Raw genomic sequence first — 15,861 nt, 5'->3', positions numbered from 1 at the left:
TCTTTGCACCGCATGTTGACACACCACTAGAAATATTAGGATGTATTATTATTAAAGCCATAAAACATCTGCTTCCTGTTTGTCTCTGTAGATGCCAAACTATGGAGCTCTAAACATTGTCAGCTTCTCTTTTCTTGCTTGACATGGCCAGTGGTGCTACAAATAATATTGTCATCACCAAGGGTTCATTTACTATGGCCTTAGGAAGGCCACAGTGGGTAACAAATAATGCAATGCATAAATTGTAGTTGTCAAAGGCTCTTTCTTTGACATGAAATCATTCAGATATGGAAATCATTTAGTTGTGGACATCCAGATAGGATATTAAGGAAATACTGTATTATATGGATAAAGTTAAAGGGAATTTTTTTGTCTTGGCTTACTATGTAACTATAAAGCTATATTCTATCTTCTTCAATGGCATCTTCTCTTACATTGATAACACACAACATTTTGAGGACTGTAAGATGTCAGACTGGGATGTGGCCCCACCTAGCACCCATTCTATTATACGCTGTGACCAGGCCCACCTTTTTCCTATCCCAAGTTCATTGATGTAAGTTAAAAGTTAAAGTCACAGAAAAAGTTAAAAGCTAGAGTCACAATTCAATAATTTCTGTGAAAAAGTGGATAGAACTGATAAATTTCAAAAGGAAATGGGGTTTTCTGACAGTATTTTGTGACTAGAACCAAATCTAGCTGAAGATTTTTCAACTGCTTCTGCCTAACTAAACTACATCTGACTTTCTGCATGAGAAAGCTCAAAGGCTACCACATACATGTTCTTAAAAAAATCCATGTGAATCTAGACCATGATTTTTAATATTAACACTCAAGTGATGAAAAAATCAGCCATGGGCTCGATAAGGTGCTAAAATAATTTATAGTCTTTGGCTTCAAAATCCATATTTTGTTTCAGTTTGTAGCCTTCTACTATCTTATTTCAGTCCACTAAATCTTGTTATGCTTTTGTTTCTAATTAATGAGACTTTCAAAATGAGATATGTTCACCTTTGTGTTTGAGACCCTACAAAAATGTATTTTCCCTCCCATCTTTCCTTTTTTGCTCCCTTTACCCAGATGCTTCTGGTTTTCACAGAACTAGACATATTGGTATTGCAAAGTATGTTTTCTTCAGGATATTTGTAAATTCCACATTTATAGTATTTCAGAGAAAAAAAAAAAAAGATTTGTTGCTTGATTTCTTTGAAAAAAAAGTTTAATCTCACTCTAGCTTGTACAGCAAATTTCGGGGCCTGAAATTAATCTTTGCATTTTTACCTTCTCTAATAGCTCATATTAAGGCTCTGAGATATCAAGTAGAAACAACTCCATATGGATTTTATTACATTCTTCAGTTACGTTAAATGACCTCAAATTATGCAGGCATTTTGCCACTGATCTATTATCCAGAAGTAGAAACAAAGGTAGAGTGCAAATAAATAAAACCTGACTGACTTGAACAGGAAGAAGTTTGTTGGCGAGTTTGTAACCACTGGTAGGTTTGTGGGCACAAGAACCACAACTTTTGGTGTATACAATAGAAACCCCAAAGAGAAAGTAGCAGAGAGATTGAATTAAGTTCCTTATCTAATACTAATACATTCTTTCTGTTAAATTCCCACTCCAGCATCAAAGCACTGTCTGGGAAAAGCTTCTTGTTCATGGTTGACAGATATTAGCTGTCCTTTCAGTCTACAACACCGCTGTTCTTCTAGATGTAATCTGGTGTGCCTTTGATCTTGGTAAATTAAACACTTCCAGCACAGGACAGAAAGGGTACTAGAAAAGGAATATTAATCCAGAGGAAGTGTTTCTATAGATGTGCAAAATCTTTATAAAAATTGAGGTAAGCAGGTCCCATAGCATGATGCTCAAGAGTTTTCTGTCTGAGGAGCCTTTTGTGGAACAAGCAAACACGGCTGGGAAGTGTTAGTGGGATATGTACATAGTCTTGAGGAAAACAAGGGAATCTACATTAAAATGAAAGTTTCTGATTTACCTTTTGGGAAAACAGTACTATTCTTAATTTGAACGCAGGCACTGCTCATCTGGTGTGAAATTCTTATCCCAGCTTCACAGACCACATCAAAAATTACTTTTGTTTTGGGTTCCATATGCTTTGATAGTCTTCCATAACTTATAATGCTTATCTTCCATTCAGTGACAAGGACCTTCACAAGCTATTCTGCAGTTTACCCCTGAGCTTTGTCTCATTGTATTGACCCATTCATATTACCAATGATGTCCTTGTCAGTGCCCTGCTCTTCTCCCTCTTCTGCCTCCCTCAGGTTTTCCGCCTGAGCTTTTACATTCAAATGTTTTCCTGGCTCTATGCTCTTGCACTTAGATCCAAATAACACCTATATCTGCTGTTCCATGCCCTTTAAGCATTACAACATGCAAACATTACAAAATGCAGTCTTAGAGACCAGTTATATTTGATTCCTTGACAGAGAAACTCAGTGAGCTGAATTACTAGATGTGACATTTTTTAGAATTATTGATTTAGAGAGTGAATCATACACTGAAAAAAATGTTCTGGTTTCTGTATTATTAACTGTGTTGGCATGAAATAATATCTAGTAATTGTTTTATTTCATTTTAGTTTACTTGAGCACAGAATTCTAGAAATGGAAGAAAGGCACAAAGAGGAGCTGGCCACTTTGAAGGAGGAAAAAGAGAACTTACAAAGCTTAGTCACACGACAAAGCTACATAATCCAGGAGCTAGAGAAGCAGTTAAACAAGGCAACAAGCAATAATAGTGTCCTGCAGAAACAGCAGCTTGAATTGATGGATACAGTTCACACCCTGATCACTGTCTGCTCCAAGGAAGGAGGTAAGAAAGTGGCATTATAAAACATTACAAGTACTAGGAAATTTCTTGTGAACTAAGTCCTGAATTTTTGGAAAACGGAAACTTAATGGTCTTATTCCAAGAAAGAAGAAGACATTATAATTGAGAGCAAAAGAGCTGATGAGAACCCAAAAATCTAATAAAGTTCAGACAGTGCTGAGACTGGTCCTGGTACCAACAGCCATATTTGATTCTTTGAATTTAGTATCACTGAGTTTTTATACCTTCACTATAGCAGATATAGGCCATAATTACATGGCCTTTGCACTGGCAATACTGATTTGTTCGTCAGAGTATCTGTCTCCTCTTGCTGGGAGTAACCCAACCAACCGTGGATCTTAACTTTACAGATATCCGTACCTCATCTACTCTTGACTTCCTTTTCAATCAATAGTGAGAACAGGCTACTAAACAAAGGAAAGTAATTCAGAATTTTTTACATAAGTATAGGTCATAATGATGATTTTGGATATAGGCTCTTATGGAGCTATAGGTAGACATCCAAAAGATGAATCTCTTCCCTTGAATTAGATTTTATTTATAATAAGGGATCATTTTTCTTTATTCTGTCTTGCTATGTTTTGTTTGTTTCTGGGTACTGCAAACAAAAACCATAGAAATAACATCCTTTGAAAGAAGGGCTTGACAAAGACTCTATAAGACAATTTTCCTCAAGTATGTCTTTCTTAGTAAAGTTTTCTTATAGAAACAGAGACAGAAATTCAGATAGAATTTCAATTTTCCAATGCCAAAGACACCACAGAATGTCTTGAGAAAGAAATTCCTTTCATGAGAACTGGTAAAGAGAGATGGGTGAATGGAAACCACTGTGAAAAATGGAAATGGGACACTGGGAAGAATATATTACTAACTATGAAAACCAGGGAAAGTCATTTAGAAATTATGATTGTCATTGTCAGAAATGACAGTATAAAAATCCTTCTGAGGAAGGGTACAGGATAAACACAGAGAGAAATTGCAGATGTCTGAGTTGTGATAGTCATTTAGCAATTGTGTAAGCATGGATCAACTAGTTCTCTAAGAGGTATCAGAAGTCTGAAGAGCCCCGCATTTTAGATTATTCTAGAGCTCTAAGTGCCATAAAATATCTAAAAAACAAAAAGCAAAGAAACAACAAAAACAAACGCAACCAGCAAACAACAACCCCATCCTCCAACTGAAAACTTGTCACCTGCATCATTATTCAGTGCTCTCTCTAAGGGGCAGAAGACATACTAGATCAAACAAACGATTCAGCTCAGGACAATGTGGGTTTTCTCTCTGCTATATATTCCCATGCAACTTGTGTGGCTTAAAGCTAAACTGCTCCAGTCATGAGGATTACATCTCTTTGGAAGTGTTGCATGCTTGGACCAGTGTTGATAGACTACTTTTTAAAAAAAACCAACCTTTTCCTCCCTCTCATGTTCATTCTAAATGTTCCCTTCTGCCCATTCTGTTACATAGTTCCCTAGCATTTTGAATTAAATAACATGTTTCATAGTAGGCTGTTCTCATATCAGTAGAGAAACATTGTGATGCAATGCAAATCCTTTATTATGTTTTATGGCCTTCTGGCAAAGAAACCTGGCAAGGCTGTGTCCAGAGAGTTCTAATAAAGCTCAGAAGTATTTTAAAATCAATATCAAAATGAAAGATGTATTATTCTCATACAGAGATATATAGCAAGTTCTTTTTAAGCTTAAAAAGATTTTCTTGCAGTTTTGAATTTGATTCAAAGGAAAAAAACAACAAACTAGCCAACATTTCCACTAAACTTAGTTTCCTCAGCTGCTTCTTATAAAAACTTTGAATGAGGAATACAGAAGTGGGTGTTTCAAATTGGTGCCTGAAAACCTGAGTTTCAACAGTCTTTTTAACTTCTGAGGAGCTGTGGAAGTAAATGATGCTTAGCACAGTTAAATGCCTAAATACAACTTTATTAGCCTAACTAAGCTCTTAATTTTGGACTCTATTACTTTTTGTGTATTATCATGTTCAGAATTTTCCTTGGATACATTTGTTCTTCGAGGAGAATAACTTAATGAGAAATGTTAAATTGCAGAAATTTTTCTTTCTTATTGTCTGATTAAGTCTAGCTGACCAGTATTTAAGCAGGTACATTCACAGCTGAAAAAGTAGCCAGATAGCTTAAGTTAAAATAATAATAATATTTTCCTGGAGCACGAGACCACTCTAATGAAGAGTAAGTACTAAAGGTTGCGCCAAAAATTGATGCCAACTTCTGTCTGTGCAAATATATGTTGAATGTGGAAATGTATGCATGTTGGGAAGTACCACTGGAGATACTCTAAATCCACACCAAAATACAAAGTTTAGATAGTCTTACGTAAGTCTTGATGTGTGCGCTAATGTTCAAAACAAAAAATGCTCTGTGAGAACCGCTGTTTCTTGGGAAATGGAGAATAACAAAAAGTGATACATAAATCAGTGGCACCTCTTCTGTCTCATACTTCAGTAAATCTCAGTCATCAAATTTCATAAGGGATATAGCAGAAATGGAAATGGTCCAGAAAATTACAGAACAATGGAAAAATTAGAGTCCTGGAACAATATTCATATGAGGAGAGAGAGCTGTAACATACAGAACTATTAGGTGAGAAAGAAGGTATGTGGAATGTTGTTATGCAAATGCATGAAATAGTTAATGGTAGGGAAAAAAGGAACAGCCAGTAACACTGAGAAGTATTTTCCATTGATAAAAGAGAGAACTTGAGTAATTTGGGTAAAGGTTACTAGATATCATTGAGGTTGATGAATATTTTTTAAGTATTAGAAAGCTGTAGAGATAGAAAAGGATAAGTCCTCTTAAGTACTTGAGTCTTTAATAGGGACACTCATTTTTGACAGAAAGCACAACCTAAGTGAGGCATCAAGTCTAGAAAGCCAGATTGTCAAAGATGAGTAACTTTATAAGCATGAACAACAGAGTTGAGAGGAATTGCAAAGTATGTCTAAATCCTGTGTTATTGTGAGAATGGCTTTAAGTACCTTTTTCAGATTTTTCTAAATTAAAAATGTAAGTCACTATATTTTATCTTACATTTATGCCTTGATATTTTAAAAATTGTCTGTCTATCTATCCATCCATCCATGTATAAATTCTCTCCCAAGGTAAGTCACAGACAGGAAAATTATTTTCTTTTTCTTGCAAGTCATGGTATTGAAGATTTTCCAATTTGTGAAAGTGAAAAATATAATACAGTTAACCAACTAATTTGAAACCAATCTGGTGATAATCATTGCTTTTTGATTGCAGAACATGAAGTACATTTCCTTCAGTAATGACATAATCATACCAGAAGACTTACTTTTAGATTGATTTAAATAAATTGGGACACTATCTGAAGTTTTCCTGCTAGGAGCCTGTGAATAATATAGGCTGATAGTGTAGAGATAGAGGGCTGAACAGAAACTGCTTTTGTTCAGTTAAACAGTCTAAGGAGCTAACATAGTCCCTAGAACTGGATGAAAACCCTAAGAAATCTGCTTTGGTGCTTCCACTGTGCCTAGGCATATATTAGAAGAATTTCTGAAGAATATAAAGGCAAATGAGGAAGAGGAAAAATAAACCAAACCACCCAAACCAAACCATCCAAACAAAAAAGACACAAAAAACCAAATGAAAAGGTAAAACCAACACAAATAAAAATATTTTAAATATAGGTGGACCTAAATAGAAAATCCTGATCCCATTTTCAGTGTCAGTTTTGGTACTGACCAGTTTTGGGATGGGAGCCACCTGTAAGACTTGGAATTGTTTGTGAGTTTGGTTTCCAAAATACCACCCACCTCTCTCCCAGTGTGAGTGATTCTAGAGTTTCAGTTGCATGTAATCCTTCAAATAGACTGTCCAATAGGTCACAAAGCCTACAGAGAGTCAAATAAATGCAGGATACCATGGGGATTCACATGTCTCTATTTTGGCCTGTGTCTATGGCTAAATACACTTGTCACATTGTCTGTGTATATTTTAGGCAGAGGCAAAAACCTTGGCAGCAGCTGCCAGTAAATTTCTGCAGAAGAATTTCTAAAACAGAAGCACCTTCAGACACTAGCCTTCCAAAGGAAATGATTGTTCATTATGGTGAATATTAAAATAACTATTTAAAGGTGAAGTAATCTCCAAATTAAAATGCAGATACATGCATGAAACTTTTACTTTTCCCCAACAAAAGATGAGGAAATAAAAACATAGAAATGAAGGCCTAATTAATCATCACAGAGATATTGCATGATTATCTCCAAGACTGTAGAAGTGCTTCACCTGTAGCAATAACAGCTGGATAGAGATCAACTTATTCTTAGCAAAGGTCATAAAAGGTTTTGTGCATATTGTTTTCTTCAAACTGGTTATTGTTCATGCTACTTTAAGTATTGTTTTTCTGAGGATTCATAGAGCGCATTGCTGTCACTGTCAAACAACACAACTGTAACACAGTAAATAGTTTTGTGAAGTACTTTCTAAGCTTCCACATCAGAAAAATGATTTATGTAAAAGATATGTAGTGTTAGAGAGTCACGTGAATGTTACTGGAAAAACTCCTCAACCCCAAAACAAGGTGTACAGTACAAATTATGTTAAGCAATAGATAATATGATCAAAGATGTGTATGCAAGTTCAGACCAACTAGTTCAGAAAGTATATTGGTCTGGGGGAAATTATGTTTCAAGCCAGATGTCACAAAAGGTGCCCAGTCAAAAATACATTGTCTTTTGTTCCAGTATAAGAAAATTTATTGAATTTCTATTGTGTTAAAAATAATTTGCATAACTTGTGATAACTGCCCAGGTAGTCCTACCCACAGAATAAGGGAATGAAAAATTCAGCAGGAAAGCATATTTAACCATGAACTTATTTTTGGTTTCCTATTTATTTTTTTCTTTGGCTGTCTTTCAGACTGCATAATAATATAACTTGCTAAAATGTTTGGCCTAAACTTACATACTTCAGAAAACTAGTGGAACAGAAGAGAAAGTTTTGTCATGAATGTTTGGTTTTGTCATGAATGTCTGGTTTTGTGACCTCCTAGCACAAGAGAAATTAAGAATTTTATTCCTCTTGAATGCTGACAAGACGCTAAGCATAATTCCAAAATAATACATGTATATACTAGGAACTTACCTCCCCAGAAGTGCCTATTGAGTTTATAAAGTAAATAACACGGTTAGTGGGTCTGGAATTTCAGAAAAGGTCCAAGTGTCCTAGTTTATGGGTAGGAAAAGTAAATATGTCCAAAAATTTATTTTAATGGAATTCATGCTTTTAAAAAGAAAAAATATTAATTTATTTTAAAAAAATTAAACTGCAATGAATCTATTCCACTTCTTAGACCAAAGTTGTTGCAATGTAAAAATTTATTCGGAAGTGAAAAGAGTGAGAATAGAATGAGAGCTTCAAAGAAATGACCTGAAGGTTACAGGCTCAGGGGAAACTCCATTGACAGAAGCAGAATTACCTCAGCAGTGATGCTGGCCTTCTTCATTAGACAGACTTCAAAGACACCTTTTATAATACAGGCTAGTATTTAAAAAAAAGAAAAACAAACAAAAAAACCCCCCCAAAACCAACTAACCAACCCCAAAAAAAGCTGAAATGAAACCAAATCAAAAATGCTGGTGGGAATGCAGGATAAAAAAAGAGAACAGTAGGTTTAAATATTAGTATTTCTACAATGTTCAATAAGAAAAATTTTCTATATTATATTGATTCAGCCATATATTGGAATACAATAATGAGGATATTTAAATCCACTAGATTTTAGCAGTGTAGAAGAGCAAGATTTTATGACACATCTCTTGCTAATTTCTCTTCTGTACATGGAAAGAATAATATTGGTACTCATCTGAGACATATTTTGAGGTGATGGCGTGTTTTTTCTGATACCATTTCCCTATAAATATTTAATTCCTTAAGCCCATGCCTCCTCTTAGTACCTCATCCTTGACATTATTAGGGTTTTTTTCAATACGAGACATAACTGATGAGGCAGAAACTTAGAGTGTGTTACATCAGTCACTTCATTACTTTTCTTTTGAAGCATAGAATTAAATAAAATAAGATTTTGCTAGGTGCAGAGACTACCTGATTCTGACCAGCTTTGGCTGAAAGCTGTAGGTTTGAGGTGGATCTGGAAACATGGTTTAAGAAACAAGTTCATGAATGAAGTGACAGACATTTTTTTCTTATACCAAAAATTGAAGTTTAGTTATCAATGTGTTCTAACATTCTGCAGTGTAATAACAAAGCATGATGCTTTTGATATGTTAATTAATTTAAAAAAATTTTATTAGTTAAGAATAAATTAAAAACCTCAGACTTGACAAAACTAGAATGCCCACACCAAAGCTTTAAACAAAACAGTTTAATGCACTGAGGTCATCTGGTGTTCCCCACTAACTCCTCCAAAGGTGTCAAGGCAGATAACTTCAGCTAAGGCTGACATTATGTGTTGAAGATTATGGAAAACATCAATTTTCTCAGTTTGTCTCTACTTCCTCCATCTTTTGAGATTTTATGGGCATGAGGTTTTCATTTTTATTAAGATATCTTAAAGCATAGCAGAAATACTTTTAGTTTAAAACGAGATCAGAAGATCACTATCAGAAAATGTTCACCGGCAATTCACAAAGCTCACTATTATAAAGATATATTCCATTATGTGATCTGCTCTTACTTATAGTTTGAAAGCTGGAGAAAAACCGACTTTATTTTGCACTCAGAGTCAGGGTAGAGGGGTCCCCTGACTCTTACTGTGGCTGGATCCTATTGAGCAAGTGGACCCACTGAACTGGAAAGTGCTGCAGGGCCGCAGTCAGAGGCTGCTCTGACTTTGTGCAGTTGTGTAGATGTTCAGTTAAACATGCACATCAGCAACAGCTTTTGTGTTTCTCGTTTTTTCTGTTCAGGTGCTGTACAATTCTTGGTTTTGTTGAAGACTCTCTATTGATATGCAATTTTCAGACATGCTCAGAAAGCTCTATTAGAGAGGGTTTTTTGGTCAGTCTTATCTGACTCGCCTAACACTTGCAGAGTTCTGGTCTGGACTTCCTTTATATCAACAAAGTCACTTCTGTCTAAGTGAGTTGTTTCATGATGAGGTGACTTACAACTAAAGGTACCCTTTTTCTCCATATTATCTGTTAAAAGGTGATGATGTTAGTGCTGATATTTATATCAACACTACCTATGTTGTTTTTTTCTAAAAGTAAAAAAATATCAATTCCAAATCATCATGATTTAAAAATAAAAATATTTTCATACCCTGCTTAGGCAAGAATACCTTAATTTCAAAGTTACGCTTTATAATAAAGTGCAACAAAGTATGCTAGGTAGTAGCAAGTTAGGCCATAGTTTAATAGAGATTCAGTTCTGAAATTAGTAAATTTGAATGTTCAGCATTTGAAATTTATGTCAGTGGAAAAATATTTGAATTCTTCAAAACAGAATTGTGGATTCCGATATTTTATCCCTATTAACTTGTTGATCACAGCAGGAGATCAATATTTATTCATACTGAAAAATTAATATTGGAAGCGTGTATAAATCCTTGATTGTTGATGTTAAAATCAATTACCCACCCTCATTCCTACAGTACAGGTCAGTGCCAAATCCCTCTTCACTCAGTTTTGTGAAACTGGTATTATTCACTCATACCAAAGATATTACAGAGAATATCAGCATATATAAACCAACTAACGGCACTGTCAGTGTCACCCAAATGGCATGTTAGTAAAAAATTTCTCTGTATGTGTACCATTGTTCAGATGGAAACATTAAATGCACATTAGGGTGCCTGTGTGGAAAAATATAAATCAATTAAAGAAATATGGACACTAGAAATATTAAAGCCAGCAACTTAATCTCCTTGTACAGTTTGTGAAAGACTTCTTTAGTTCTCCTCTCAGTTAATGGCTAGTTACTCACAAAATTGCTGTCTCAAGCAGAAACTCTTAAGCAACTATACTGCAGCTGGATAATTGTCTTTATCTCTTTGTAAATGGGCCATAAGGCATTCTATTGCAGCTCACTAATGAGGACCATTTTATGGTACTTTTAAGTGATTTCTTTCAAATGCACAGTGATTTGAAGTATTATTGTTCTTGCCAGTTCACTAAGGCTGGATTTATTGGGAAACAAACTTGATAACTGTAGATAATTTATTAGGTATTAAATAATTATGCCCTGGAGAGGGTGGAAGCTCTCTACGTTAATGTTGTTTTCCAAGACCAAGTTAATTCCTGCAGCACTACAGGAGGGAAATTCTGCTTTAAATGATTTATTTAATAAGTAGTTGGACAGCTTGAGTGCTCTTGCTATGCAATTGTTTGCCTTTCTTACCGCAGACTCTTAGAGGCTGTGTGGGAGGGCAAAGTAATGTTCTATTAGCTGCTAAAACATTTCTATAAATGTTAACCTGAGACATCTAATTGACTGCACCTTTTCTCTTTCCTCCCCATGTTAAAAGTATTGATCTCAAATTCTTCTATGTAATGAACCTTAGCACTCCTAACAAATCTGGTACTGGACTAATGCCTAGGCTGGTAGAATCATTGTAGACCTGCTAATTGCATTTCAGCATGGCCTGGTAGTTACTCTGGATTGTACTTAAGTGAGGTTTACACAGCTCTTTGGGCCTCCCACACTCAGTGGCATTAAGAGCGAGAGGTTGAGAGCAAAGGGACTATTTCTGCTTTTGTCATTGTTCCTTGGAAACAAAATCCTTCCACTTCTCCATCCAGTCAAGGGACTGTAGGGTCATGGGGTGAATCAAGATCATTGAGCTGCTCCAGTAGAATAATAAATTTATATAACAAACAAAGAAACAAAACAAAACAACCAAGCAACCAAACAAAACCCCTAAACTTGCCTCCCCCTTTTACCCCTACAACAAACCCAAACACTCTCTGCAAGACCTCCTATTAGCTGATTCATTCTGTGGCTATGGAACCAGTTTACAGATATAGCCAGAGCAGCACTGCTCCTGTAAGTGACATTCTGTGATTGCACCATGTTTGGGATTAGGACTAAGTGCTCCCTTAGACATTCAAAATGTGCACATGCATTAGATACATGCTTATACTGTCATACAGTCTGAACATTTTAATGAAGGCCAGCATTTTCTATTGTCATCATTCAGCAAATGAATGTGCCTAAGTAAGGAATTCTAGTTTTATTTTCTCTCACCTTTTAAAGTACCCGCGTGTATTCAAGGTAAGCTCCCTGGGAAATCTTGAATGAAAGATGCAGGAGGTTTTACTTGCCAGTTAATAGTCCAAATGAAAATAATATTTTAAAAACTTTTACAAAAGAATAGACAGGAAATCAGAAAAAAATTGTGCCACATAATCCATGATGTGCTCAAATACTGTATAAAGTATTGTAACCCACATCACACACACAAAAAAATCTACAAAGATGATTGAGTATGTGAAATACCATTATTTAAGCCTATGACAGATACTTTAGGTGGTGTAAAAGACAATAAATAGAAGGAGATTGCAGTAGAAATTGTAGGTGTAGGTGCCTTGTAGACCATGGGCGCTGACTTACTGACACTTTCAGCTAAGAATGAAGTGTCACCAGCTGGAACACTCTTGTTAAAAGCTAACAGGGGGAAATTGTCCTTCACGTGGTCTGTGTAAGGAGTTCCTTGGTATGGGACACTGAATGACTAACATTAATGTGGCTTCAAAAACCTAACTGGAGAAATTAATGAAAGAAAATTCTTTCAAAGCCTATTAAAGATGCATATATTACATCTGGTGGAGGAAGAACTTGTACTGTAAATTCCTGGATATGCTTTCCTGCGTTTATGCTGTTCTCCAGTCATCTACTTTGAATATCTGTTTTCATTGAAGACTTCTTTTTTCAGGCCAGGTGTGAGCCAAGCTCTTGCAAAATCTTAGGCCCCTCCTCAGGAGAAAAGGCCTTAAAAAAAAGGAATAAAATAAATAATTATGAGCGTATAAGAAGGAAAAAACCAGAAAATGATGGTTGAAAGATCAAATCCAATGAGGAAGTCATGATTTCTAGGGCCCTGATGCTGGAGATGAGACACTGGAGAGGCTGAAACAGCAATCTAACCTAGTATATCTACTCATAAATTCATTTGGGAATAATGGAGGCTTTGACAATACAGTTTTATAAACTAGAATCTGCAAATTTGTAATCTATAAACTTGATTATGGAGTAATACTTCCCAGAACAGAAATATTTTATTCCAGTATGTCAAAATGAACTTTCCAAGTTGCCAATGGCCTGGATTTTTTGTCAGATTCAGAGCAATGTCACAAAGAAATATTAGCTTTAAAAGCATTTTGGTGAATGCGTATTTGGTTGAAAGGAAAATGCATGTCCAAACTCCAGTCCTAAACTTCCTTTCATCTCCCTAGTAAATAAACATGAGTACACACGAATGCACAACAACTTATCTGAGAAGACTGCTGGACTCCGAACAAACAGAAGCAGCTTCCATACTAATAGCTCCCCATTTTGTTCTTTTGTTGTTGTTTTTTTTAAGAAGTTATTCAGATTTCATGGAGATGAAAATAAAGCATGAAATTAGTAAATTAGGAAATAAAGTTGACACTGGAGAAAGTTTTGAATCAGGTGGTGATAGTTTGTCTTTATAACAATTAGAATTGGGTAGTAAATACATATAAATTCAAATTTAAAACTTTTAATTGACTAGATAGATGCAAAAAAAGTTCACAATATTTTATCAAGGATAAGTAACTGCAATATTTTTTATTTCATACATCTCAATGGATTGTAAATTTCTAATTATTTTTTGTGTTGGTTATATTGAGTGGTGGTGGTAGCTTTAATAATCCAGAAACACATTTTGTGGAGGAAAAACAGATAGTGTGTAATATGTACTTGAATGAAAATGTGTTTTCAAGTCTGTTTTAAGAGGGACCCAAATGTGTTCTCGCATAGCTATCATTTCAGTTTGTAGGCATCACTGCAATTATCTGGAGAGCGTACCTGAAATGAAATCAGCCTTCAGGTTTGTGCCTTTTCCTTTGGTTTGTGTAACATTTGCAACATAATGGTGTTGTCACAGGGTTGTCTTATTGCAGGCAATATTGGGTGTTGCAGTCAGCTATTAGGTTGCAGTTTAATGTTTGCTCTCAGGTGGAGGTTGGTATATGCAAGGCGAGGACACTGAAAGAGCAGACTGTACCTCTGGCTGTAAGTCAGCAAAAACTGTAAGTCTGTGAATATTTTTCCATCTCAAAACTAAAATAATCTTCACCTTATTCTGTCAGATCTGTTAGTGGTTGCTGCTGCTGAGTCAGGGCACATATATAAATGTTTGGGCAGTGTTCCAGGCCTCTTCACTGGGGGAATTTGAGTGACGTCCTTTTGATAACATTAACAAACTGTTCCGGGTTTGATTCTTCTCAAGCCAGGCACTATTTGCCATTGTAACTGGAAATTTGTTGGTGCACAGCAGCTGCACCCAAATGGCTGGGAAAGAGGTCAGAGACACAGAGAAACCTACAGAAATGCAGGATTACCCACCATGTGTCTGGAACCATGACAAGATCAAGGCAAAATTTATTTGCAGTCCGGATTTAGACTGAAACCACTGTTTGGCAGTCCTTGGATGACCCTGTCCTGGAATGTAGCAACTTTAGGTAAAAAACATCGATTTACAACCTTCTCCTTTTTGATTTTTAAGGAGTTGTTCAACAAGGGACATAAACTTTTACCTCAGTGCTTTTGATAGCGCAGCTAAAGTTTAGGTCAATTATATATGCCAATAAGATATGGAGAAAGACTTTTCCCTTCTGACTTCAAAAGCATGAAAAAAAATTTTAAGTGCCTCTTTGGTACTTCTATAAGAAAATTAGACATGTAAATAAAACATTGAAACAATGAAAATATAATAATTCACTCAGACACTAAAGAAATCTCTGCACATCTGTCCAAATAAGTCACTATCATGCAGAAAAACAAACAACTGTTTTTCATTTGTTGTCAGTATCGCTAAAGGACATAAGAGTCTAGTGATTAACTCAGTCTCAAGTGACTTCACAAACATAGCAGTTCAGATCTCAAATAATTTAGGAAATATGATTGTGATTTATTGATTCCGTCAATATAATGAACTGTGTTTTAGCATTCTTTATTGCTTACAGACAAGCTGTGCTATTCATTCACCAGATATCTGATGGAGACCTGAAAAGAAAAGAGACAACTTAATTTTCTCAAAAACAACCAGAAATCTCAGTTAAAAAAACCCAAGTAGATTATTTTTCATACAGCTAGGAAAAAAGACAGATACTGTATGCTTTCAATTTCATATTCCTAGAGGAGAATACTAGATTACTAAATATTTCAGAAGATATTTATTCTTAGTAGTCAGTTGGTATTTCTTTAAACCTGGGCAGAAAAGCAAACATCCTCCATTTGTGATAGCTGTTAGGAAATAAACTAATTTACTATTGATTTAATTTTACAGCTGATAGCAGAGAAATAGTCTCACTCTACACAGAGACACACATAACTATCAATCAGTTAAATTCCACTGACTATTGATTAGGAAAAAAAGCCCTATATATCTGAGCTCTCTCACTTGCTAGCACAGGTAAACCTTTCTAAGAAAACTGAAGAGGCTACAGCCTCAGGTGCTGACCCTGGCTTTCTACTGAGGGTTAATATCCTGTGAGCAGGACACCTGCTCAGCCCTGGTGCTGCAGAGCCTAAGGGCTGACAGAGACCTCACTGATTTGGGTTCCTGTTCATCCATAGGGCCTGGGCAGTTATGGATGGTACTTCCCGTATTGCCTGGACCCCAGTCGTCATCCAGGGCACTGAGCAAAAGGAACAGCTGAAGGACTGATAACTGAAGGAAATAATTCACATCAAGTAGGGAAAAACAGATAGCTTAGCCCAAGGAGAAAGTTATTGGGCTAAAAGTTACCCAGAAGACTTTTGGAAGTGCAGTGAAAAAAATATTTTTATTGTTG

At 35.6% G+C, this 15,861-nt stretch overlaps 1 protein-coding gene across 1 annotated transcript in view; it reads left to right on the top strand.

The window, feature by feature from the left end:
- The window catches only part of ANGPT1 (angiopoietin 1), a 158,395-nt gene that overhangs the window by 78,172 nt on the left and 64,362 nt on the right, over window positions 1-15,861 (top strand). Inside the window, exon 4 of the mRNA XM_042036371.1 lies at window positions 2,609-2,841. Coding sequence (XP_041892305.1) covers window positions 2,609-2,841 — 233 coding nt within the window. The remainder of the gene's footprint in view (window positions 1-2,608; window positions 2,842-15,861) is intronic.

This window comes from Corvus kubaryi, unplaced genomic scaffold (genome assembly GCF_017639235.1).
Source record: "Corvus kubaryi isolate FWS band 111438036 unplaced genomic scaffold, C.kubaryi_AGA036_p1.0 37385, whole genome shotgun sequence".
Lineage (NCBI taxonomy): Eukaryota > Metazoa > Chordata > Aves > Passeriformes > Corvidae > Corvus > Corvus kubaryi.
This window is presented reverse-complemented; position numbering and strand designations above follow the sequence as displayed.